The 24896-nt window shown below is 48.5% G+C and overlaps 7 protein-coding genes across 7 annotated transcripts; 6 read left to right on the top strand and 1 right to left on the bottom strand.

Annotated features, from left to right (window-relative positions):
• Positions 1-520: 520 nt before the first annotated feature.
• Positions 521-1330, top strand: AKAW2_80451A (gamma-glutamylcyclotransferase family protein; the record flags this gene model as incomplete). The annotated part of the gene is made up of 1 exon (XM_041681473.1): positions 521-1330. The coding sequence occupies one exon, from the start codon at positions 521-523 to the stop codon at positions 1328-1330; it is 810 nt and encodes a 269-aa protein (XP_041548412.1).
• Positions 1331-2076: 746 nt separating this feature from the next.
• AKAW2_80450A (HNH endonuclease signature motif containing protein) lies at positions 2077-3266 on the top strand (the record flags this gene model as incomplete). Its single annotated transcript, XM_041681472.1, has 3 exons — positions 2077-2350; positions 2402-2559; positions 2595-3266. 3 exons carry the CDS (start codon positions 2077-2079, stop codon positions 3264-3266), a joined length of 1104 nt encoding a protein of 367 aa, XP_041548411.1.
• A 4675-nt stretch (positions 3267-7941) lies between these two features.
• AKAW2_80449A (GIY-YIG nuclease family protein) lies at positions 7942-9456 on the top strand (the record flags this gene model as incomplete). The annotated part of the gene is made up of 2 exons (XM_041681471.1): positions 7942-7948; positions 8027-9456. 2 exons carry the CDS (start codon positions 7942-7944, stop codon positions 9454-9456), a joined length of 1437 nt encoding a protein of 478 aa, XP_041548410.1.
• An 843-nt stretch (positions 9457-10299) lies between these two features.
• Positions 10300-11481, top strand: AKAW2_80448A (uncharacterized protein; the record flags this gene model as incomplete). The annotated part of the gene is made up of 6 exons (XM_041681470.1): positions 10300-10458; positions 10513-10888; positions 10937-11057; positions 11107-11174; positions 11226-11256; positions 11316-11481. The coding sequence occupies 6 exons, from the start codon at positions 10300-10302 to the stop codon at positions 11479-11481; spliced, it is 921 nt and encodes a 306-aa protein (XP_041548409.1).
• Positions 11482-17426: 5945 nt separating this feature from the next.
• Positions 17427-17726, bottom strand: AKAW2_80447S (uncharacterized protein; the record flags this gene model as incomplete). The annotated part of the gene is made up of 1 exon (XM_041681469.1): positions 17427-17726. The coding sequence occupies one exon, from the start codon at positions 17724-17726 to the stop codon at positions 17427-17429; it is 300 nt and encodes a 99-aa protein (XP_041548408.1).
• A 1896-nt stretch (positions 17727-19622) lies between these two features.
• Positions 19623-20603, top strand: AKAW2_80446A (uncharacterized protein; the record flags this gene model as incomplete). The annotated part of the gene is made up of 5 exons (XM_041681468.1): positions 19623-19677; positions 19736-19961; positions 20018-20098; positions 20152-20211; positions 20273-20603. 5 exons carry the CDS (start codon positions 19623-19625, stop codon positions 20601-20603), a joined length of 753 nt encoding a protein of 250 aa, XP_041548407.1.
• Positions 20604-21845: 1242 nt separating this feature from the next.
• AKAW2_80445A (uncharacterized protein) lies at positions 21846-24617 on the top strand (the record flags this gene model as incomplete). The annotated part of the gene is made up of 1 exon (XM_041681466.1): positions 21846-24617. The coding sequence occupies one exon, from the start codon at positions 21846-21848 to the stop codon at positions 24615-24617; it is 2772 nt and encodes a 923-aa protein (XP_041548406.1).
• Between the last annotated feature and the right edge of the window lie 279 nt (positions 24618-24896).

The raw sequence follows: 24896 nt of genomic DNA, 5'->3' as shown, positions 1-24896 counted from the left end.
TGTAAACGATGTTTGTAATAGTGAATCATAGAACTTCTGCTTCCTCTTTCTTGGAATCTAGTACTAGATATATATTAGTAGTAACAGGGAGTTGGCCACACGTATCTCACAGTTCTTTTTCCTCATTGTTGATGTACCTTAAGTTCATAATGAAGCCCAACCACTGCTTACAACAGAACGATACATTCATTCCAGGACTCATCTAGGTGTTCATGACACCTTTCGCATGGTCTACCCGACCCTGTCGACGTCATTACACCTATATTTTCCACTCGAAGCCTTATCATTACGTAGAGATATTCATATCTTTACTCTGGGTATGGATGAAAATGAGGCATTGAATCAATTAATCCAATATTTCCCTTCTAAACATCCATTTCAACTATTTACACTATCACTCAATACTTCCTACTAGTTGCGTCCCTAGAAGGCAAGAAGAATGTCTACTAGTCTTATATCATTCCCACCCATACAATCCTTCCAAGACCCTCAAAAACTCACAAGAACAAAAGATCCAACAATGGACCTCCTAGCCAAGCTCGAGATACTAGCTGTTACAGTTAGCAACGAAGACAACGGCATCATCCTCGAAACTGCCTCGAATAACCAGTACTACAACCACACATCCCATCCCCTCACCACCCTGCACCCTAAGGACAAGAACTCGACCTTCCTCGTTAAGCTCGAAGGACCTCTAAGCACTCCCGTTCAAGTCCAAGTGCTATCCAAGTCTCTCACAATCCCCATCCTTAGAGAAGGAGTAGGCGAAACCTCCACTGCCAACTTCTGCCTCATTTCCGGCGCCATGAAGCTCAATATCCTTTCAGCTCTCGCAGGCAGCACCTTCTCCGCAACATTTGTCCGAATCAATCTCTCCCCTAAAGATCTCTCTGCAAATAGCATCGCACCTTGTCTGGGTAGTGAGATCGACCCTATTCTTCCGCAGAAGCGAGCTACCGATGCCGATGAGGTGTTTCTTCCGAAGCAGGGCGAGTACCCCGTGTGGTATTTCTTTCATGGGAATCTGGCTGTGCCGGAGACTCTAACTGAAAGTCTGGGGTTGGATGAGAGCCCGACGTATCAGAAGGCAGTGGTCAAGGGAGGTATTTTGAGGACCTGGGGAGGGGGCAAGTATAAGGCTTTGGTTGATGGAGATGCGTCGGCGAGGGTAGAGGGGTGGGCGTATGAGGTGGGATCTGAGGAGGATGAGGAGATGCTGAGGTATTATGAGACGGATTGCTATGAGGTGGTGAGGTGTGATATTTGTATGGTGGATGTTGGAGAGGTTATTAAGGGGCTGGTATTTAGGTTTGTGGGGGATGTTGATTAGGCTTTGCTTTGGTAGGGTTGTTGGGTGTCCTTTGGCGTCAATTTTTGGGTATCTGTATATCTGTATCTTTGTCGATCTTTTGACCATTTTGATCTTGGAGATGCAACTCGGGTTGGTCGATGTGCTTTATCTTCATCTAGATATCTAGATAGATCACGGGTTCGGAGGTTCTGGGATGCTTGCACCTTCTTTCTCTGTCAAAGTAGATACTACCATTAATACCGCAACCCTAATTCCCTCCTAATCAATTGGGGCCTGCCGTTTGCCCGTCTAGGTATGCGGTGTTGACCATTTAAGACTGTATACAGGCAGGGAGGGGCCTAAATTATCCAAGTCGAGTCGAGTCTCTTATTGTGAACAAGATAAATGGCGCCTATTTGTCTAGCCCGTCCTTCATCACGCTGAGGTCACGACGTCACTATTAGAGGCTCATTACTTGTCCTACCGGGTACAATGTACACTCATAGTCACATCATCGTGACTGTCGACTGCCTAGAGAATACTTCGCTCTAGCGCACCATCGTTCGCCTCCATCCGACCTCTCATTTCGCAGTTATCTTTTATCTGCTCTGTAAGAAGATTGGGAGCCAAGTCCTTCGTCATAGTCTCGACTGTCTCTGCTGTCCGCAGCATTATCTACAGAACTATATCCGTCCCTTGATTCTCCTCTTCGGATATCGGTTCAGATTGTCCTGTCACCCTGGAAGGGCACCTATCTTACTTTTGACCAAGCCGAGACGGCTACAATGGCCTCCGCAGACAACTCCAATCGACGTAAAGCAGCTATTCCAAGCCCCGCGGGCGAGCTTCGTGAACCAAAGCGGCATGGCCTGATCGCACAGCTGGTATGTGCTGCAAAGCTTACCAAGCTTGATTCAATCACCTGGGCTTGTTTGTGGTTTGCGGATGTCTCGAAATTAGAAAGTCTCGTGTCATCCTGTGGAGGGAATTCACCGTACGGTTTTATGATGCACCGCGAGCTCTCAAAGAGTGAGGATAAAACACAAGTAATTGATGCCTGTAAGTGGGGTTTGATACATTGCAAACAGACTTAGGCTAATACAATATTAGGGGCGGTTTCACGGCCCAAAGAAGAATTGGAGAAGGCCTATGAAGACGAAGAATCAGATACCGAGGGGCCTCCGATCAAGAAGCGTCGGTTGACTTTGAACACAGAAGAGAGTCCCAGTTCTGCAGAAGAAGCAGCCACTCATTTAGCCAATAAACTAGTAAGCCAACTCCACATTCGATACGACCAGGTCAGTCCTCCGCTAACTTCAGCAAGTGCACTGAGCGAGATAATGCCACTTGCGTGGTCACCGGTTGCCGTGATCCGGTCGAAATCGCACATATACTCCCCAACGGTCTTGGAAGAATAAATTCTGAAGTACTCCAGAACTTTTGGTTTCCTCTGCACCGATTCTGGAGCCAAGAGAGGGTCATGGCATGGATGAATCAGGCTGCAGGCCCAGAAGCCACAGAGGCCTGCTCGAACCTCCTGTGCATGACGGATATGGCCCATAAATTATGGAAAAAAGCGCGCTTTGCCTTGAAACCTCTGTCCTTGAGTGAGGATCGGAGATCACTTGAGGTGCAATTCTACTGGCTCCCGGTTTATAACTACCGTTCGAGAATTCCCGCAACCGAAGTCCCCAGTCGTATGTCTCGCAAGCTCTCCGGAACAACCGTTGATGGAAAAGAAACCATGCTGTTTAATATTGCCACAGATAAGAAGCTATGCTCTGGGGACATTCTTACCTTCAAAACAAACGACCCTAACAGTCACCCCCTTCCATCCATGGAGTTGCTAGACATGCAGTGGGTCCTAAATCGAGTTCTTGCCCTCAGTGGTGCCACTTACGCCACAGACGAAGAGCTTTATCCCGATTTCTCGTCGAATGAGGGCTCATTTTGGGATAGCGAGGAAGGTTTCTGAGATGCACAAGTGGAAGACTCAGGGGGCGAGACTCTGCGGGAAAGAATAGGTAGTCATCCCAACTAGCCCATCACATTATTGTTGCTGACTACTAGAAGCAGAAGTAGGAACTATCTACCTCCACAGTATAGCCAGAAACAGAACGAATATTCCTAGCTTCATCAGCAGACCGCACATAATATCGTCCCTGCAAACTCCAGCCAGGTGGATGTCTACCGTATCTAAATTCTCTCATAGGTATATTCTATCATCCAGACAATATGCCGGAGAGTAGAAAGGGTAGATTCCTCTTGCTGGAAGACGCTCTGATGACAATATCTACCGGCAAATACCGCATCCACCACGTAAACCAGGAGATATCCGTCATCCGTCACGTAAACGGACTTTGCCGTCCAGATTATGAGAGACGTAGCCGCATAAACCCTATAAAGTCCTTCCAGTCCGCTACAGCTAAGGTAGCTATTTAGACAAGCAAATGCTTGACAAATAAGTCTCCTCCTTTGTATCCGTCACGTTAATTCAAGAGAGATGAATAATGAATTTGGCATAACCAGCTGCTAATTTCCTCCAGATGTTAGCAGCCTAAGCACTTGTTACAATGAATATCCCAAACCTTCACTGCGAATTTCACTTATCGCCTCTATCACTCTACAATCGTTGAATATTGCCCCCTTCAATCTGTGCCTCTTCCCTGGGCATGGTATATACCTTCACAGTTTTGCAAAGCACAAGTCCGATTCACCGTTCTACATTCGGTCGTTCTTATGAATTGCCCATCTTTCCTCTCAGAGCAACCAATTTCTTTCCTACAACCTGCCAGGTAGCTACAGACCTACCTTCATACTAATTCTTCTATACAGCCATCATCAGTTTCCTTATTTTTCATTGTATATCCACATATACCATGGGAATATGAATTCACCCAGAAAGAACCGAATACACTTTATGAAGATAAAAACTACAGCCAACATATACGAAGGGAAATTAGCACGTTCTTATTCCAAATAATTGAGCAGGAGACATTCGATACCACACCAGGTAAAGGAAGAAGGGAAAAAGAAGAATATTTGCTCATCTTGAATCTAGCCAGGTACATAGCCGTCTCTGTTACCCTCTATCGCGCGTGCCAAATTGACTAGGTCATGCAGATGTTCACTGCCACAGCGCAGGGCGTTTCAATGCCATGTTAGGGATCAGCCGTGGCCCCCATATGAACTTCAAGTTCAGGATTGTGTCCTCGCTTCTGATGATCCCGATGTACCAGTTGCTGTCGGGCAGCCAATCCCGGTCCATTAGATCTTATACAGCCGCTTCGAGATCGTTCTCCGTGAAGATTGTGGCCATGACCCAAATTCAAAGACTACTATTTGTGGAATGGGATGGTGCTCCTACTAGAGCACCCAAAACTGTCTATCGACTTCAGTTAGCCATCTTCGAGTGCAAGAGAAGGTTCATAATCACAAACTGACCTGCTATCTACTGCTCTGGCGCGTACAGAGCTGCTTGAATAACCACCCAGCTCTTACACTCTACCGAGCACCAAAATAGATCAAGCAATCAGGAAATAAAGATATCAAAGCCCCTGCAGCTTCCTTGTCCCTCACTTATAGGAAATACAACTCTCAAGCTAAACTTGTGAGTGACCCGATTTGGCCAGATGATCTAAAATCAATCTATTATGTATTAGGGGCTGTGCGCGCTAGAAGCCCTACACGACCTGACAAAGTCTCGACTGGGTCGTGTAATAGGTCATGACAGACCAGCGCCCTTATCGATATAAGGCTAAATACTTTTCTCTGATACTGGTGGCCCGGTGAAGATTTCACCCACTTCTAAGCGCCTTGGAAAGACCAAGTGGGGTGCTGTACTACACTTTTCAGGTACAGAAAACGCCTTTCTCAGTATAAGCATTGCATTGCAGGATTTGGTGTCGCACTTTGCTCTGCCTTCGGTTGCAAAACGTCTATCCTGAGCCAAATATGCAGCTTACACAGAGAAAGGCCTATGTATCATCTTCCGAAACAGTACTCCTTTGGAGTATAGCACTATATACAGTATAGCAAAACAAATGGTTCCGCGGCCATTTCTTCCAGAAGGACGGGTGACAGCTAGACAGCTTCGAAAATCAGTAATGCACTTATCGATGCATTCGATTCCGCGATTACGGCTTTGATAAAGCCCTCAAGGGATATATCAGCTAATGAGATTAGCCGGGTACAATGGTTTTGCCAAAATTGGACCCGAAGCGGAAGGCTTACAGCTTTAGCATTAGGATTTGTTGGTTCTGAACTCATCAGACAGTACACCTGAGAATACTGTGCTCCCTGGGATTAGGGGGGAAAGTAAATACTAGTTATACTGGTATCTACTAAAAGACTAAAATGTCTCAATTCTACTTGGTACAGAATCTGGAATAGAACACTATTCCAAGCATACCTTACCTATCTCTAGAAGCTTGGAGGTTTGTTTGAGATACCCATAAGGGCAGTAGAGTGTCCAGCTGGAAAGATCACGAACTTGACGTCAATAATCATGCAAAAGATGCAACCCTTTTGGGACGACACGAGGCAGGGTTCATTGCGGAGATGAGAGAGTCCTTGGAGAGGGCCAAAGGCCATAGAACTCCTGAATATAACAGTCTAGGACTACCCCGTTGTCGCCCCATGCTTCTGGCTATAGGCCAACGGATGGCGTATGAGGCAGCCGTTGATGCGGATGTTGATCCCAATTTTCTGGCGCTATATGAAGCCGGAGCGGTGAGGAACGACTCAAGTTGGTATGTGGAGCAGCTGAGGCTCAGTAGGCATCTCAATATGATATGGAGTGCCAAGCGTGCGATAGTGTAATGTCGCAGCTAGATAGGCATTTGGACGGATTGGGTTTCGAGCCGTACTGCACCGCCCCGATGCTGTCGCCGGCTAGATGGGAGACTTTCATCAATACCTGCCCTATATACACAGGAGACGTAGTTCCTAGCCTAGGTTATGGAGGTAGCTGAGAGTACAGACTCTGAGATATATAGTATCCCGCAAAGTGACTGATTACAGCGTGTGAAGCTGAGAGAGCAGTGGACGGAAGTAGACGGATGAAGGAGTCAAAGTGGAAGTGGAGAACAGATGGGCGGTGGATCTTTGCTGCCTGAGCTGATCGGCTCGGCTAACCCCAGAAGGGTCTAGTGGGTCCTGAGCTGGTCAGTGACGTTGATGGCGTCTTTTCTCTTCTTCCTCGACTTTTGGGTCATCTCTGGTTCTTGGTCTGGCTTCGTTCCTGATCCTTTCTTTTTCCCAGGTGAAATACAAGAATTAATTCTGGTCGGCTTTCAACCTCATCACAATATTCTACATTTGCAAGGCATCAAATCTCAAAAGCACCTCACGATGGCTGCCTCGTCCGTTTCCTCCGCTGTCAACTTCACCCTTCCTTCCTCCAGTTCTGGCTCTTCCATTAAGCGACCTATCAAGACTGTCTCTAAGCCTTGTTTTGGCTGCGACTGCGGAGATGAAGAATGCGATTGCTGCGTTTGCACTGTGATGTGGTATGTCAATCAAAGACCCAGATCCATAAACAAGAATCTTTAGTAACCCATTTTTGCAGAACCAACGCTCGTTGATTTTCGGGCCATGTCTATAGCGTCCAAATAACCTGTGGGCTATTTTCCGAATTTGATGATACATACGACTTTCAATGGGCGCACTTGGAGTTTGTCATGGGCTGTCGGAGGCAGTGGGTACATCCATTACTGATGCCACCCCTTGCCATCCACGTTTATACATCTTTGATTTGGCTATAGCAAAAGTCTTAGCACAGATTAATCAATCTGCTTTGAAATTCCAGCTTCTAAGCTGGGCTATTCAGAATTTGCTCTCAATCCCCTGACTAGTGGTGTAAGGTTTACGGCGAGCCTCAGAGTCAAGGCCTCAAATATTTTGTCGGTGCCTTTCCTACAGTCATCTTGAATAAAGGCTGCAATGTTGATAGTATTTTCATATTTGCCTGCCATATGATGCCTTGAGATGTGGCACCAACTAGACAACAGCAGGGGACCCCAGACTAGCGCCGTCCGGATGGTCTAAGGCTAAGCAACGATGGGTTTAGCATGCCTGTCCAGCCACAATAGGCTGCATACGCGAGTCAGTATTAGACATCTTGTGAGGGGAAACAGTTCGACCCTAAGTCCTAACAACCGTAACACCCTTGGGGCAGCATCCGTCTCGCTTGCTTGCGCTCCACGTATCCGGATCTACAACTTCCACACAAGGATGCCCCCTTCACGCATCGGAACTTCAGCATAGTCACATAGCAAATCAGCCATAGAGTGCTCAAGCTTCTCGAGCATTGATATGATCGGTTCTAAGCGGGAAATATCTCCGCCCCGTTGTCTCGAGATAAGCCACATTCCCAAGCGCCGACGGGTCTAATTTTGGGTGGTCCGGACGAACTAAGCAATGCGCTAACACTACCGCCGTCTCAACTACTGCATGGTGTAGCGATGCAATGCACTTTTCGGGTAAAGGAAGTTACACTGGTGTAAGGCTATAGGAGGGGAGGTAGCTATTCTGACTGGTTTGGGTGAGGGAAAAAAGATGAACCCAGCACAGCCGCATACTAACAGTTCTCTTGATTTGCATAATCATACTCAGGGCCTACCTCTGAATCTGCCTTGTTAATCCCTGTCATGGCTGGTCTATTTGAATCCCCCACAGTCCCTCCTCTTTGTCGATCTGCCCATGCGCGAAAGTTCAAACTATTTTTCGACACAGAGACAACTATGACATCTCCCTTCTCCACTCCTTCGTTCCCTCGAAACATTCCATTATTTTCACGCCTGCTATCGGACGACAATGACGAGGCTTCCGACTCTCCTTCGCCTACCGATGTGGCTACTATTTCGAGTGACCCTGCTCGACCTACAAGCCCCGGGGATCGAAGCCCTTCGGTTCAGTTTGCAGCTAGGCGGGAATTTAGACGAGGAGTGGCTTCTGTAACCTCAGCTGAACATATAGAACGCCCAGGAAACTCTACGTCACCGAAGTCTATGACAGTACAGCAATACATGTTAGATTCCGATCCAGCTGACCAGAATTTAACCGCTTTGCGGCGACTAATGGCCGGCTCTCCTTCTTCTCTATCACGATCACGTGAGACACCAAGGATCAGCGGTAGCATTGTGAGTGCTGCCGTATCACCAGGAATGAATGATGTATTTCAGGATGCTGTAGAGGAGCAGATTCAGGGTCCTGCAGAGGGCGACAAACCAAAAGTTACGACAGAGGCTATTCTTTCTAACATGCACAACATCATTCGGGGTCATTACAACGAAAACAACAAGGGATATGCTTACGTTTACCGAGACAGTAAGGATGAATGTCAGCGCTTCAAGATTGGATCGACGGATCGGCCAGAAGACCGCAAAAAAGAGCTCGACAAGCAATGCAAACTCAAGGGCTGGGAGTTGGTACAGGATCCTAAAATGCCTATTTGGGAGTATAAACGACTCGAAAGGCTCGCCCACAGTGAGCTGAAGAACTTCAGATGTGATACTATATGCCCCGGTGATGGTATGAAACATCGGGAGTACTTTTATGGCTCAAACGCTACTGCCTCTGAGGTCTTAGGACGCTGGTCGCGGTGGCTAGTAAATCACGAGCCATATGACAAGAAGAGCGAGCTGAAGCCTTTCTGGTCCGATCGCCTTGAATGTTTCACTGATAACAAAATGGCCTCGTTCTATTTCAACTGCAGGAAAGCTACATGCTCACAGCGAGATTCCAGTCCCGTTGCTTGCCAGGAATGTCTTCAGAGAGGATGGAAAGTGTGGACAGAACCAAGGACGTTAGACAAGGTTAAGTACTACTGTCCTTATTATGCCGAGGCCGTATGGGAGCGCACACCCGCACTGTCAACCTGTTTCTTCCTTATGGTGTGGGGCAGATTGATTGCGCCGATGATCTTTGCTCTTTTGCATAGTTCCGAACTTCGTGGAGGGTTAATCGTGACTGACATTATTATATGCATATGCGCCCTCTTCTGTCACCTTTCCCAAAACAAGGCACCACAGGGCGAATTTAAGACGAAGTACACCGGTAAGAGAGCTACGTCAGCTTCGGGACAATCCATTATATCTCCAGGGGTGTCCTCAACCAGACATGGCCAAGAAGATACTCCTGCAAAAAAGAGAAAGCAATTATAACATTTTCTAACGATTCGGGAACGTCGGTCTGTCGCTGCACCAAAAGAAACAAAGTCATTCTGTCGCATATGGAATGTTTTGGGTCAGCGCATCCTGTCGAAATATTCCATGCCATTGGAAACAAGCAACTTGAGATGCGCTCTGGCCAGTAACAGGGCAAGTCGGAAAAAACAAAGTCCATTCCTCTTCGTAATAGGCACTATGTTGTATACGGTGATCTACGCGACACACCACTGTCATCGGCGTGGATATGCTCCATCCATCGTTGCAGCGACTGTTCTTTACGAAACTAGGTTGTCAAACGAACACTGGGCGACGGTCATGGCGGGCTGGTGTGTAGCTCCGAGGTTATGCTGGGATACCCACCCGCGATGATGTCAATAGGGATTCCCGGCCCACCCGGATGCTTGCAAGGCACAGCTGAGGCTCGACCTCACACTGTATCTGCAAATCGGGATTTGTGATACCAGATCTCTCTCAGGAGCCAGGAACAGCGACTCTTCAAAGAAACTTTCTATTATTGTGGAGAAACCCAAGACCCTGGGTGTTGACGTAGGCGGTCCGTCACCTGACAGCCAACCCAATTGCAGCTATCTCAACTTGGGATCCACCGGAAGGTTCGTCACAATCCTCGTCTTCTTATTACTTTCGACTTATGAGGCGGTGGTAGCTTGTATTTCGTCGTGGCGGGCACTCAGAATTGCGTTGTGCCGAGCAACACTATATCTCTTTCCACGTCAACCACACCCGACTGGCCGAGCAACTCAAGTTGGTCTTGGTTTTACTAGAAATGCAGCGACTGCGCCATAGTAACAAACTAGCATACTTCGCAATCAACAGTCAATGAGCGACGAGCACCCAAATGGCTTCGGACAGCCATTCTTCATTGTGACATGGGTCGAATTTGGGTTGGCGATCATCTTCATGATCGCTCGATGCGTTGCTGCGTCCAAACTTATTCATAATGTGGCGAAAGACCTGTATTTGGCGATAGCAACATTTGTGAGTACTCTTCTACCTCAGCTTACCATATTGCTGCTAATATCGAAGCGACAGACCCTGGGAGCTGCAAGCATGGCGATGATCACTGTCGGAGCTACATACGGGCTTGGTCTTCCGCAAGACATGCTAACATTCAACGAGAGCAAGATGGCACTACTATATGGCTGGGTTAACCAATTGCTTGCCCTCGTTGCGATTGGGTTGGGGAAGCTTACCATTGTCGCCTTTCTCGAACAAGTCCAAGGTTATCAGACCAAAGCCAGAAGCATATTTCTTTGGTCTTTGGCGGGCAGCAACCTCGTCGTGAACTGTGTCGCTGCCATCCTCATGATGCTTCAATGCTCGCCGAGGAGGATGCTGTGGGAAGCATATGCTAAGGGGTATTGTCCTTATCGCAGCCGTATACAGATATTCGGTTATATTCAAGGGCGTGAGTGTATCTTCTCCGCTTCCGTGAGTTCATGTCTAACATTGACAGCTTGGTCCGCTGTTTGCGACTTTGCACTCGCGTTATATCCCGTTTCTTTCCTTGCTCGGGTCCACGCTTTCTCGATAGCGACTCGGATCGGTCTCTGCGTACTAATGGGATTTGGCGTCGTGTACTGCACCTTCCCTCTTATCGAATGAACCAATGCTGACGTAGAACAGGGCAGGGGCATGTGCAATAGTAAAAACTGTTCAATTGACTGTTCTGACGAAAATCGAAGATCCGAGCCGTGAGTAGTACTGTTCGTCCACGGCGACATGAGAGCTAACAGACATAATAGAGCAGATCGGAACAGTCATTGTTTGGAACCAGTGAGTAGCACTCATCTTCTCTATCTCGCCATACGTATCGCTCTAACGACAGATTACAGAACCGAAATGTGGGTCGTATTCATTGTCAGCTGTATACCACCTACGAAAGTGTTCTTCAAGCATGTATATCGCCGAAGTTCTATCCGGCTAGGCTCATTTGTGGACCAAATGCGGCCACGGGAACAGGAGACGAAGCAGAATGAGTCGATGCAATCTAGCTGTTAAGGCACGGTCAATACGAGATTTGGGACTTGGCAGGCAGTCAGTCGATTGGGAGGATGCTTATTGTACTATATGTATTGTTATATGAGGAGTATATGATACCATGACGTTCGAACCATCATCAAGAGTATATTTGAAGCAAACTATAGTAGCATGCAATATAGTTTGGAGTAAAAATATGTATAAGATTCACGCCTACTTATCATGAGCATATTGCTACTTGCCTATTGAGTCAGAGATAATCATATGACAGTTTATCAGCACAACACATCATTCACAAGCCCATACATATATTTATACTAAACATCCACCCTCCTTAGAATAATACGTCACGCCATCCACTCAGTACATACTACAGAAGGCGAGCGTCAAATATTTCCCAATCAGTAAATACTTACTCCCTCCATCAACACCCATGACTTAATCCCTACCTATCCAGGTAACAATCACAACATTGAAAATCCGCCCCCAAGATCAAACATCCAGCATACCCAATCAGTCCCTAAATTCCCCTCCCCAGACCAAACAACTCACTAACTTAGTGAAGATCGGAGCCACTCTTGTCTTACTCAGCTCACCTCAGCCATCACACCAAACTAACCATACCCTAGCGAACCAGCTAAGTTAGCTAGCTAGCTAGCTACGTAGTCAACCCATCTTTCCCTCCCCCGTTTCACACTAATTGATTGCATTATCCACAAGAACACGATCATAATCCACATTCCACAGAGTAAAAGACAAAAATTCTATTCGACGGCTCGGCAATTACGCCTAGTAGTACCTAGCTAGATACTTTTTCCATTTTCTCTCATGATTGACATGGCTAGTAAGTAGTTCTACTACCCGCCTGAATAAAACCTATTTTCGGGGTTATTTCGGCGAAACAACAAAACAAAACATCTTCTAGATTGGGTACGGTACCTAGACTACGTATATGTATCTTCTTTCCATATGAGTTTAAAACTTTACTTATTATAGTCGATCCAGGGGTAAATAACGTAGAAGCGGTACGTACGGAATTTGGCTGGGGCCTTGGATCTGCAAAGAATCTTTCTTGGCGCGGCGAGGGCCGATAGGGTCGTTGTGTTGATCGTTCTTTTATTATTATTATTATGATTATGACATTTTTATTTCGTGATTTTTAATTAGTATTTGAATTGTTTGTTATTGGTACTAATGTTCACTTATTTACTAGTAAAAAGTAAGGATTTGATATGTTTGATTGACTACTTACTAGTCGGTGAAACTAGGGAGTTATAAGTTTAGTTGGTTGACCCCTGGTTACTTATGGAAGTGCGATCATAGTGGTTGTCACTATAGTAGTAAGTAGTAACTGATAGATCAAGTTCGGTTTAGAATTGTGATGTGGCTAGTAGTAGTAATCCAACTAGTAACTTACTTAGTAGTAGTTACTATTTTGAAGTGCCAGATTGAAATGACATGCGTTGCGTTTGTGGCACAGTAAGTAGGAGTGTGACTAGCATTAGCAGTAGCTCAAAATATATATCATCATCCGCTCACTCATTTATGAGTGCGACATAAGTAATACTAACTACTAACTAATTTACTCCATAGTATTATTACTCAGGTACACTGACACCGGAGAATTAAATTCCTCTCTTTTTATTCACTAGAATCTGTCTAAGAAGTACACACAGAAAAAAAACAAGATATGGCATATTTAATCAATCAAACTTTGTACTAAAGTATCAGATCAGCCAAGGACAGTCGGCCCAATGTCTCACTCAAACCGTTCGCAGTGGAACTTTGGAAATGCAGTCCCGGCCGGAGAAACACACACAAGTCGGGAAAAGAGCGAAAGATCGAATGGAATGCGGCATATCTAGTTTTAGTCTAGTACTTACCCCACCACGCAATCGTCCAGAACCTAACCACACATCCCCACAATAGAGAGGGGACCAGAGGGTAGGAGGGAGAGAGAAAGAGAGAGAGATGAAAACATTATGATGATGACGAAATCGTGCGTATGTTAGACTGGATCACTAGCTTAGTTAGTTTTAGTTGAGTTGGTTATCTATCTACGTACGTAGTAGTCTACCAAGTAACTAGGCGTTTATAGTAATCAAGCCGAGGTGGAGGGAGAATCAGACAGAGAGGGGTTATTTTGCACTTTGTCTAGTAAAACTAATCGATTGGAAACGCGACGCTTGGACATTTTACATTTTGCATTTGACATTTCAAGGTCCGGTGAGTTTTTTTATTACACACATCAATGATCTCTTTGGTTGGAGCCTGGCGCATCTCTCGCATCTTTCCTGTGCATGCTTTGTGGTGGTGGTGGTGGGCTTTGACCATGTTCCAGACACGTCAAGAGTCTAGACTTACGTATCTTTGCTGGCTGGCTAGCTAGCTAGATACTATCTACTAGTATGGGTTCTATACATCACATCAACCGAGCGCTTGGTCGCTCCAGTTGGGTGGTCCGTGATGCAGGGTAGATTGGATGGGTTGGTCGGTCATGCATGTTGGTACCTACAGGCTGGTTCATACGTGCGTCGCTGATCTTGGGAGGGCACGGTTTGCCGCCGTTGTCTGCTTGGCATTAGTGCTTTGCTCTGGTTGGGTTGGCTGGGACTGCCTTTCTGGTCGTGGTGGAAAACAGCCTTTTAATTTTTATTAGTTTTGATCGAGTCTAGTCTCTGCCTGCAGGTGGTAGTGACCCAAACGAGACAAGGCTGGCTGCGATAAGGCGCACGATTTGGTGGTGGCGGGTCAGGACTGTCTGCTGATAGGGAACCCCGAGCAATTTGGAATCGGATTGGCGATGTCATGATCGTACGGCGCTTCTTGCTGGAGGCTCATTAGCACCCCGAAAGTGCATGGCGTAACTCTCTCAGCCGCTCATTCCTGGCGCTTAAAGCTCGCGTACGTCCAAGACATGTGGGTTGGCGTGGAGAGCAGCTTTAGTCCAGGAGACAAAGAGGGGTCGAATGGGTAGATCAGTTGGAGCCGAACGGCGGCCGGCAAAAGGTGGTCATTCGATTGGAGGGGGTTGGTATGAGTCGAGAGGAAATGGCTTCTTACTCTAATGAAAAAAAAAAGGAAACTAGTGAAGCCCGGTCAGGGAGCCAGCAGATCATGCGATCGTGGAAGAGTGTGTTTCTCACCCCCCTCCCATCCCTTCCTTCCTTCGCTTCCCTTCTTATCCCGGTAGACTATGACCACCCCTGCAAGCCTTAGTAGTTAGTTAGTAGTGAGAAACCCCGATCAGATTGGTAGTAGTTTGGGAGGCAAGGTAGCAGTGCTAACTTGGTTTAAGGTGTTACCTCAACCATGTGGCCGGCTACCCACCTCGAACGGCTCCCATCTCGGCCACATGCGGAATCCTAGCAGGATCAATAAAAGTGCCACAGCACGTGGAGTTTATGACCCGATCGCCGGATCCTGGCTAGCCTGGCAGTCAAAAAGAGCGTTTAAAAGTAGTAATTGTAATTGAGAGCCTCCCGGATGCTGGTGATGCGATGCAGGCGTATCGCCGGGTGCTCCCCAACGGGGAGCGCTGCGTGGTCCCCGGCCAGGAGGGAGCAAATCCCCCAACGACAGCTGGCTGCGGCCGGTACGTCGAAGCGCTGGACTGTGCACAGTTCCCTCCCTGTCTCCGCACGACATCCACGAGGGGATCAGGCACCGTGAAGAGCGGAAAAGATCCCAGGCGCTTCGGATGGCGGTCGCCGAGAACGGGCCCCATAATTCAATGACGCTGTTGCCGGCCTGCCAACCAACCATTCCAAGTGTCAACCGCCAGTGCCCATGGCTTTCCTCCGGTGGAGCAAGGCAGCGAAGCTAAACGGACGGAGGAAATTGGTCAATAGGATTCATGTCCTTGGTCGTAAACGGAGATTCCTCGTGACAACTAGGGGATTTTATTGGACTTTTTTTTTTTTTTTCTTATTTATTTTATTTTTTTTGTCTTAATTTTTCTGTCGCCTCCCTTCTGTTTCTCCATCAGCGCGATATTTGGAGGGGCGAGTTAATTTATTTGACCTTGGGTTTAGACTCATTTCAGAAAATATTGCTCATTTGCTCAGCCATTCTCCCCCATAAGGAGAACGGGAATTTGGCAAGGTGGATCAATGGCAGTGCCTTCGAGGAGGATTTGTTCGGTTACTCGAGCGTCTGGCGAGCGGGCGGTTAAACCAATTTACATCCACTGCCTCCCGTGAGAGAGCGAGGTTCTTGATCCTGGCCGATCATTTCCGTGGCGGTCAAGGCAATCACAGGATCGGACAATCGGGCGCTCGCCATGCTCCGGACTCTGAGGGGCGCAAATAAACGTGTCACGTAACTGGTAATTGGTAGCCTGCTTAGGGCCGGTCCACGGGTCTGAGTCTGACCGTGTCGGCCAAAGCGCCTCCCCTAACAGTTAGCAGCAACCTTGACCTCATTGTGAGCGACCTAGCACCTTCGGACCACCGTTTCACCGTTGGCTGCTTTCAGGACAGGCAATATTTGCGATCCTCCGGATCTTACAGCCCCGGTCACTTTGGAAGAATATATGGTGAGCTTTCTGGTCCTTCTGGTGTCCCTGCATCTTCTCGCACCCAATCTGCTGGTACCTCTCGCTCCTCGATCGTTCCAACCCACACTAGGGAAGAATGATGGGGAAAAAGAAACTGGGCCGTAGTAAGACATGCTGATACCTGGGGTCTAGAATGCCTCAGGGATGTGATAATAGCCCAGACAGTATTTATGGAGATTACAGCGATCCTCTGGAGTTGACAGGAGGATCCGTGAGCTTGCAGCGATGCGCCAAGCTGTCGTCACAGAAAGTAACCTTTCGAAACGAAACCTGTCGATCTCCCCAGCGCATTGCGTTTGAGCATTGTCAGAATATAGTACGAAGGATGTATCCAATCATCCCTTCTACGGCGTATGGGAAAAACGGTAAGTGGGCATATGCTCTGCTGGAGGGGCGGCGCATCACTGTGTCTAAGGGGGGGCCATCTGGCGGAATAATCCAGAAAGACCCTTTTTCTTTTCTTCCGCCTGATTCTAGTTAGGTCTGCAAAGCCGGGCCATGAAAGGGGAGACGAAGCCAGAAACACGCGATGGCCCATTGGTAAGCCCGAAGCGGTAAGAATCGGGATCCATAGCGTGGCTGGCGGCCGCTAAGGCAGTGGGGGCCAAAAAAGAACAGAACAAAAGTTCTGAGCCTGATGCATTCGCCAGAGGCTAGGCACGCTAGACGAAACAATGATCGGGTCTTATTGCTCAGCGTGGTGCGCGCGGGAAAGCCTCCCAGTGATCGTGGGAGGGAAGGGAATCCTCGAGGGGACGGTTGGTGGTATGGGTCCCGGCTCCCCCTGCTCCCCTACATTGCAATCCCTGGTAGGAGGATGTGGGAAGGAAGCATGCATCGCCCCGGGGAAGGAATTAATTGAACCGCCCATTGCTTATCGCCATGTGGTTCCGGATCTAAAAGGCCATGCCTTGCTATCATGACGATCTCGCACGACTCCACGTATGTCAGACGGCGTCGTTCGCAACTAGCTACCCAGCCAGGACTGCCTTTAGCCCCGGCGGACACTTTTCAGACCCGCCTGGATATACGAATCAGGGAATTGAAGGTCCTTCGCATCCTGAAATTGGCCCCCAAACCATGCGGATTCGACAAATCCATCGACGCCGCCTCTGAAGGAAGATGAGCCGAAACAAACCAGAGCATCATCGGGCGGGGGGCTTGTTAATCATTCACTCGGTTCCTGTTACTGGCGGTGACGCTCAACGCCCTCAAGCCTTTTGGGGCTGGAGTTGTTTCCCCCCCCCCCTAAAACTTTCCACAACCGATGGAGACTGGGGAGGAGAGAGAGGGGAGGCGAGAGGGGGTTAGGGTCGAGTAAACTAGTTTCAGCCGGCTCTTCCACTATGATAGGAGCTTGTTTCTGCTTTCTCAGGCGGCTCTCAGCCCAAGCCCGCCATCTCCGAGTCTATTCCTCTCGTGGCTCGCGAAAAGAAGTGTTGGTATCGATCGACGGGCCGGTTAGGGCGATACGATTGCTGATGTCAATTGCTAAGGTCTCCTTTAACCCCGTCATTATTCCCAGAGTGGAGTAGCGAGGGGACAGGGGGGCGCTTGCAATCCAAACTAATTCGAGGCTACTGAAGCTGACCAGGCCGGGTGCGATTGAGCTGTTGGGACCTTCACGTGGCGATGGTGCAGGACTATCCCCTATTGAGTACCCTGACTCAGAGCCGGAGGGAAGCATAATCCGACTGGCGTGGCCCATCTTGTCCGGAATAAATAAACTCAGAAAATGAACCGGGTTCGATCCTACTAGTTAGTAGTCAGTAGTCGTAGTGGTGACGGTGGTGGGTGGTGAAGTCCGACGGCGTTGGGTCACCGTTTAAACGACTAATATTAGCTCAACAACAGGAACGTTCTTCAATGACGGACCCGCTTAACACGATGATGGAGATGGATGGTTCTCCATGCTCTACAATCATCAGACCACAAATGGGGGAAGCTTGTGGCTACCAACAATGCGACCGATGGACATGATCAGATGAAGGGGAAGTTTCGTAGATGGGATCGTCCCCACGTCCAAGAACTATCCAAGGAGGTAACGCGCAGGTCAGTCATGATTGTTGGGTTGGAGATCACAGGGAAAGGTAAAACAATAAAATCAAATAAAAATAAGAATAAAAAGAGGGCCCTCTAGTTAGATGGGAGCATCCGATGTGTGGCAGTGAAAAGAGCACACACAGACACAGACACAGACACACACATAACGCCTTTCATCGAGTGCGCGGGAGAGGATTTGAAATAATAATAATAATAAAAATAATACTAACCACAATAATATCCCGACCTGTCAGGAAAACTCCATAATCAAAACAGGGGGAACCAATATTTTTTTTCAATTTTCAGCTACAAATTAAAAATAGCGAGAAAATCCACGGTAATTCGTATACGAAAAAATCCAGGATAAGCGTAATTACTATTCCGATCTAGTGGCATAAGCCCAGGTAAAATACATACACACAGCACCCACCCTCGTTCTCTCTCACGCATTGCCCACCCGCCATAAGCTGCCAGTTTCCAAAAGACGAACCACCAGGTAATCCCCGGCCCCCGTTCGTTGCGCTTATTCGGTCTCTCGCTCGTCTGGCTATCACTAGGCCACCAGGCGTTAAATACTCTCTTCTAGCCGGGCTTCTGGAACACAAAAAAGGGTTATCGAATTGATTTACTACTACCTACATCTACCCGTCCGCCGTCCTGGCCAACCTACTACTTACCACACTACTTACTTTCCCTGGACTCCCGTGGTGGATATAGTTGCTGTCAATCCGGAAGGATTCTCTGCCTAAGCCTACTACCTAACTAACTGTATGTTCCGTACCCTGATTTGTTTTCCTTCGATCTACTTAGCACCTGTTGGTTTTTGTACTTCTTTCCTCATTTCCCTTTTCTTCCTTCATCTCTCCAACATCTTAATAAAACCCACCCCCCCCATCGTTGATCTTCTGCAATTTCCATTTCTTCTTGAATCATCTTCCTAAAAGATCCATTATCTTCATCCTTGTTATTCGCTCAGTTGTTGATCGCTTCTCTTGTTCTTGTGGTTTTGGCGTACTTAAATCGAGCACCCATGTTTTCCAGTGAATTCTATCACTCACCAGGCGACTCGTTCGTTCGTCACAGACAGCTGGGCGATTCTATTCCACGAAGTTGGAGAGTACCATCACCAGCCTCGGCACCTTTCGTCGTTGATCTTACTCACTCTGATGGTGGTTCGGTTCCGCTAAAGTCTGAGACAACCCCATCGGATACCGCACCTGCGTCTACTCTTCCAGGCTGGCTTCCTGGTACACCGAGTCCTGCTTCAGTCTACAGCTCTCCTCGGAGCGAAATATCCAGCATCAGTTCAGGAGAAGGACGGAGTCATCTATCGCCTCTTCCTCCGAATCAGTACCTAGGCAGGGCGCCTTTTCCGTCCGAGTTCATCTCTCGGGATCTTGAACCAGCAGACTCATCTTCAAGACTGGCCCAAAGGAGTCCCTCGCAAGCCTCCTCACAAACATCACAGTATGTATTGAAAGAAACGACCTTCTCTTCTGAGTGTTACTTACTGAAGACGTTTCCCTCCAGGGCGTCAGATTCTTCATTGTTATCTCAGTCGATGCATCCCGGATCAGTAGCATTTCTGACGACCAACATGGCACACAACTCTCAGAGTATGTTCGCAAGCATGGCTTCCAAGCTCTTTGAATTATTGGCGCTGACGAGGAGCAGATTACGGCTGGCAAAACAGGCCACCCCAGCCTCTCCATCCGACTTCAATGCCTATGGATCAACAATCATATCCCCAGGCACACACACTTCCACCACAATCCGGTTACCCAGCAGCATATCCACCTCAGCATGCCACCTCACAGAGTTACTATCAGCCAGGACTCCCGTCGACACATTACCTCACCCCACAGCCGGGTGTGCCCCAGAGCCGACATCAGCCTCGAAGGTACCAATATCCGTACTACCTGAGTTAACTGTGATGAAAATTGATCGATTTCATAGTTCTTCCATTCCATATCCTTATCCCAGCGCTTCCGTATCTGGCAGCCCACCTACCATGCCAGATCCCTCTTTTACATCAACGTGAGGAGACCGAGTGCATCAGAAGACGAATCTTATGGCTAACTTGTTTCTAGACCTCCTTCATACCTAGTCAATCAGCCAGATTACTACCTAACGCCGAACTCTTCACTCTCGTGAGTGGCCACGTTAGCCATCAAGTCTTCGTTCCACCTACTAACCATATTGCATTACCAGGCAAACCCCCAACTCTATTCCCCAACCACATAACCTGATGCCATCAGGGACAGTGTATTCCTCACCCGAGTCCGCTCCCAGTTCCTCAGATCCAGATCAAGTTCGCGTTCTCAGTTTTCGGCCAAAACCTCAATGTTGGGACCACGGATGCAACGGGCGTGAATTTTCTACCTTCAGCAACCTGCTCCGCCACCAACGAGAGAAGTCGGGAGTGGTTGCCAAAGCAGAGTGTCCCATTTGTGGTGCTGTGTTCACACGCACCACGGCCAGAAACATCCATGTTGCTCAGGGGAAGTGCAAGGGGGTAGCAAGGGAGCCGTCTGCCGAATAAACCCCCACACAGAGGCTAGCGTCAGGGGCCATGGACATGGCATGAGCGTCTGGTACATGGGCTAGGACATCGCCGAACCTCGTGAATGCGGGCTTACTGTCGGGTTTCGGGCAGCAGCGTATTCTAACAGTACACCGTCTAGGCGACGGACCCAGAACAGAGCACAGATCTGTACAGTGTACAGATGATGGGTGGATCAGAAGAGGGAAAGCCCCACACCACGGACTTGGGCCGATGGACACTGCGAGGAGTGTCCACTTTTTGCATATCAACTTCTCGGAACGAATATTCTTGCATGTGTCGTATTATTTAGTTGCATTTGTTTAATACCCTGTGAGATATCTTACACTGGATAGCCATTTGATCACTTTGGATGGGAGTTTCAATTCATCTACATCGGATTGTCCGCTTGCCGAAAGCATACTGCGGTAAGGACGGTCGCCATTTACATTTCCGGCTGTCTCTTAGCACGGTGGAGAACGAAGAAACCGAGTTAATGACACATTTTGGCGAAAGACAGATAGCGCACAAGCGGGCTTCAAACACGGACCCCAAATACATTCCATTAATCAAAGTGCAGTAGTGGACGCATCATTGCCGTGTTAGGCTGGGTCAAAGACCATAAGCACTAAAAGAGACCAGGCTTCCTAGTTCCCCTCGACAACTGTTGTTCTACTCGTTTTATCTGAAACCAAAGCCCCTGCAGCCGAAATACGATGCGGCTTAGCCACACTAAGGGCCTCAGGCAGTAACCCCTCACGTCTAGCACGTGTGGATGACTGGGCCCGTCACCTGACCCAGTCATGTCGTAAGGCGGGTACTCGATCGGGGCACCGTGTATTTACTCCGATGGATAGTCGCATCCCAAGGACAAGTGACTCACCCATCAGCCTCCCCTCCAAGATGTCGCGTCATTGCTAACCGCCAGCTGCTGCAATTCGCCTCAAAACTGTCTAAGTCTTCTTCTGGTTCCTTCTTTGGAGAATACATCCACTTTCCGACGGCTTTATCCGCGCCCTTCATCAATCTTTGACAAAGTACAATTCAACCTCAAAATGACTCTAACAGCATCAACCAACTACACACGAGGAAAAGTACATTTATTGAGCACAAAACAGTTACGAGCACACCGAATATACCGAGGAGTCTTAATGATAGCCCACTGTTAGATATCAAGCCATTCTTTGTCTATAAACCTACATTTGCCGGCCTTTGATTGCTGTCGAGCTTGTATTTACCATCATGGCATCTGTGTTCACATACGATCCTGACCCTCCGCGGGTCTCTTCTCCGTGGTCCACATCAGGGTCCTCGACCCCTCAATTCTCAGCAACTGGCAATCGCACGGTGCCTCGAGCACGTTCAAGTACGAACCTGGACCGCGCGGATCCTGATTCACTCTCCGATTATGGGATCACCAAACTGGACCCTGAACCCCAAGAGGGCCCCACAGAGTACAAGCTTCATTTGCTCTTACGCCCTCGGCGACCATATGTTTCCATGTCTACTAGCCACCTCGTGGGAGGGTCGTATCACTCCCGGGCAAGCTTGTCAGCCGATAGTCCCACGCCTTCCAGCTACGAGTCAAACCCGAAACCGCAGCAGACTCGCTCGACTGAAAGCCGTCAGCAAAGGCTGCAGCATCTCACAACGCAGCTTCTGTGGCGATTACAGCAGTCATCGCCCTTTCATTCGTCTACGACTGCAAATCTTGTACTACCAGTACTTCCAGAAGCAACAACCCAGCTAGGGGAGGCACAGAAACCTGCTCGCTTACTTCCCGGGCTAGAGGAGAGCCAGGGTGCTCTGTATGAGGTCGGCGTTGCTGATGATGGAACGTTTGTTGGACTCACTCAAGATGAGCTGGAGGAGAGCTTGTCCACTTTGCAAGTTATGGCCGCCAGCTTAGGATGCAAGATAGATGTCCTACGCAGAGTGAATGTTGGCAGTTGCGAATGGGCTGAAGATCCCTACTCTGAGAACGTGGATACTAGTAAGGTCCATGCAGAGCGCCTTTGGGTTGCAGAAGCGTTGGTAAGCCCTGACTGGGACTTTTATCGGGTCAAGTCTCCCAATAAAGGCCAGACGCAGGATGATTCATCTCCTGACAATACGAAGGAAGGAGACTCGCTAGGCAGTTCCTCCAGTACTGAGCAGATCCGTATCTCCATTGCTGGCCCCAGCGCGGCCGGCAAGTCTTCTCTATTAGGTACTTTAACCTCGTCTGTGCTTGACAATGGAAGAGGAACAAGCAGATTAGGTCTGTTGAAACATCGGCATGAAATCTCGTCAGGGATCACCAGCTCTGTTGCTCATGAATTGATCGGATATGCCGCAGATGAACCACAGGCACAAACTGTTGAGGTAATCAACTATGCCTGTGGCAACGTTGCAGCTTGGGATGATATCCACGCCGCCTCGGAGGGTGGGCGTCTAGCGTTTGTCTCTGATCTACCAGGTTCAGTACGCTATATGAAGTCCACGTTACGAGGACTGGTCGGTTGGGCCCCTCATTATGTCCTTCTCTGCATCCCAGCAACTTGCGATGATGAGGCTACTGCGGAATCTGGCCAATCTGCTGAGCAGCCCGCAGACATGACACTTGCGTTATCACACCTGGAACTCTGTGCTAAGATGAAGATTCCTACTGTTGTTGTAATTACCAAGATGGACATGGCATCCCGCTCAGGCCTGCGGAATAATCTTGCGAAAGTACTATCGGCTCTCAAATCATCTGGCAAGAAGCCAGCGATGATGTCCGTTCCAACCGCCCAGGCAGTGGATCTACAGCGTACGGAGCCGAAGGATGCAGCAGAGGTGCGGAAGTTGATTTCCAATACAGAAAGCTGGGAATCGACTGTCCCGATCCTTCTAACGAGTGCGGTGGATGGCTCAGGAATAGGAAAACTTCATGGACTTCTTCGATACCTCCCCATTCCCGCGAAGCCCCCATCACGGGACATCTCATTGTCGAAGACACCAGCTGCTTACACCCTCCCTGAAGATATCTTTGATATTGACGAAGTCTTCGCTATTCCGCCCTCCAAGGTATACTCAGTAACTGCGGAGCAAGAAAGGAAGGAAGCTCATGGCGTGGTTCTCTGTGGACTGGTGCGCTACGGATCCATTTCAGCAGGAGACGAGCTACTCGTCGGACCTTTGATGCCTAGCACGTCTGACTCGGGAAATTGCTTACAGAGGCAGAGGAGTCGATCAGAGAAACGGCTGGACAGCCTTCAGCATTCTAGCGCGAATCGGAGCAGACCCGTTTCTGGGGATTTCTCAACCTCTTTTGTCCATGGCTCACTACCTGGGAAGTCATCTTTCCCACCGCAGGCATACTGGCAACGTGTCCGCGCAGTCAGTGTGCGGAATCTGCGACTCCCAGTTCAAAAACTGACACAAGACCAAGTGGGAACGATCGGAATAGAACCGTTGCCCTTGACTGCGAATGGGGAGGCGCCACGACTGGGAAGAATACGAAAGGGTTCCATCTTGCTCAAACTGGCAACACCATCTGCTTCTATACCAAGAACCCTTCCGTTTCACACTGGCTTCGTAGCCAGCTTCCCGTCTAGCGAGTTCGCGTCTCCGCTGTCCCCGCCGGTGCTGCTGGGAGGTAATGCCACAGTATATGTGGCCAATGTTCGCACGACAGTGAAGTTGTCGAGCATGTCTCTTGCAGAGGATGAGGTCTTCTCCCGGCCATCGTCACCGACTGAACCGGAGTTCTTCAGATTTGACGGCGACACTTCAGGCCACGAACGTGGTCACGAACCAGGGGTACAAGAGATGGTACAGTCGTCTATCAACCCAGGACAAGGCGATATCAAGATCACATTCGAATTTGTATCGTCAGTTGAGTGGATCGAAATTGGATCGAGGGTCCTTCTGATGCCCGGAACATCAGCAGCGCTGGCATCTGCGCAAGGGTCTAGCCAGTCTTCGGGACTAGAAGGCTTCCATGGTCGGGTGTGCAATGTTCTTTGTCTTGAACATACTACTAGCATATGAGCCGTTTGGGATGCTTGTTTTGTTTCGCTTTCTGTGAAAGGTTTATTATCAGCAATTGTTATTAGCAGATATGCTTGTTTCATCGGGTATTTTTTTTCATAATGAATCGGATATATGCAGTACTTGTGGCAGAGTTAGCAACCTTAAATGTGAGCGAGTCAGTATTGTAGATCATAGATATGATGACTATAGCAACCCGCAACCGTAGCGTATATCTAGCAAATGTCTAGTCACGGGTCCGGGGCCGCTGTCACGGGGAGGGGCGCTAGGCCCGGAAGG

Source organism: Aspergillus luchuensis, chromosome 8 (assembly GCF_016861625.1).
Source record: "Aspergillus luchuensis IFO 4308 DNA, chromosome 8, nearly complete sequence".
Lineage (NCBI taxonomy): Eukaryota > Fungi > Ascomycota > Eurotiomycetes > Eurotiales > Aspergillaceae > Aspergillus > Aspergillus luchuensis.
This window is presented reverse-complemented; position numbering and strand designations above follow the sequence as displayed.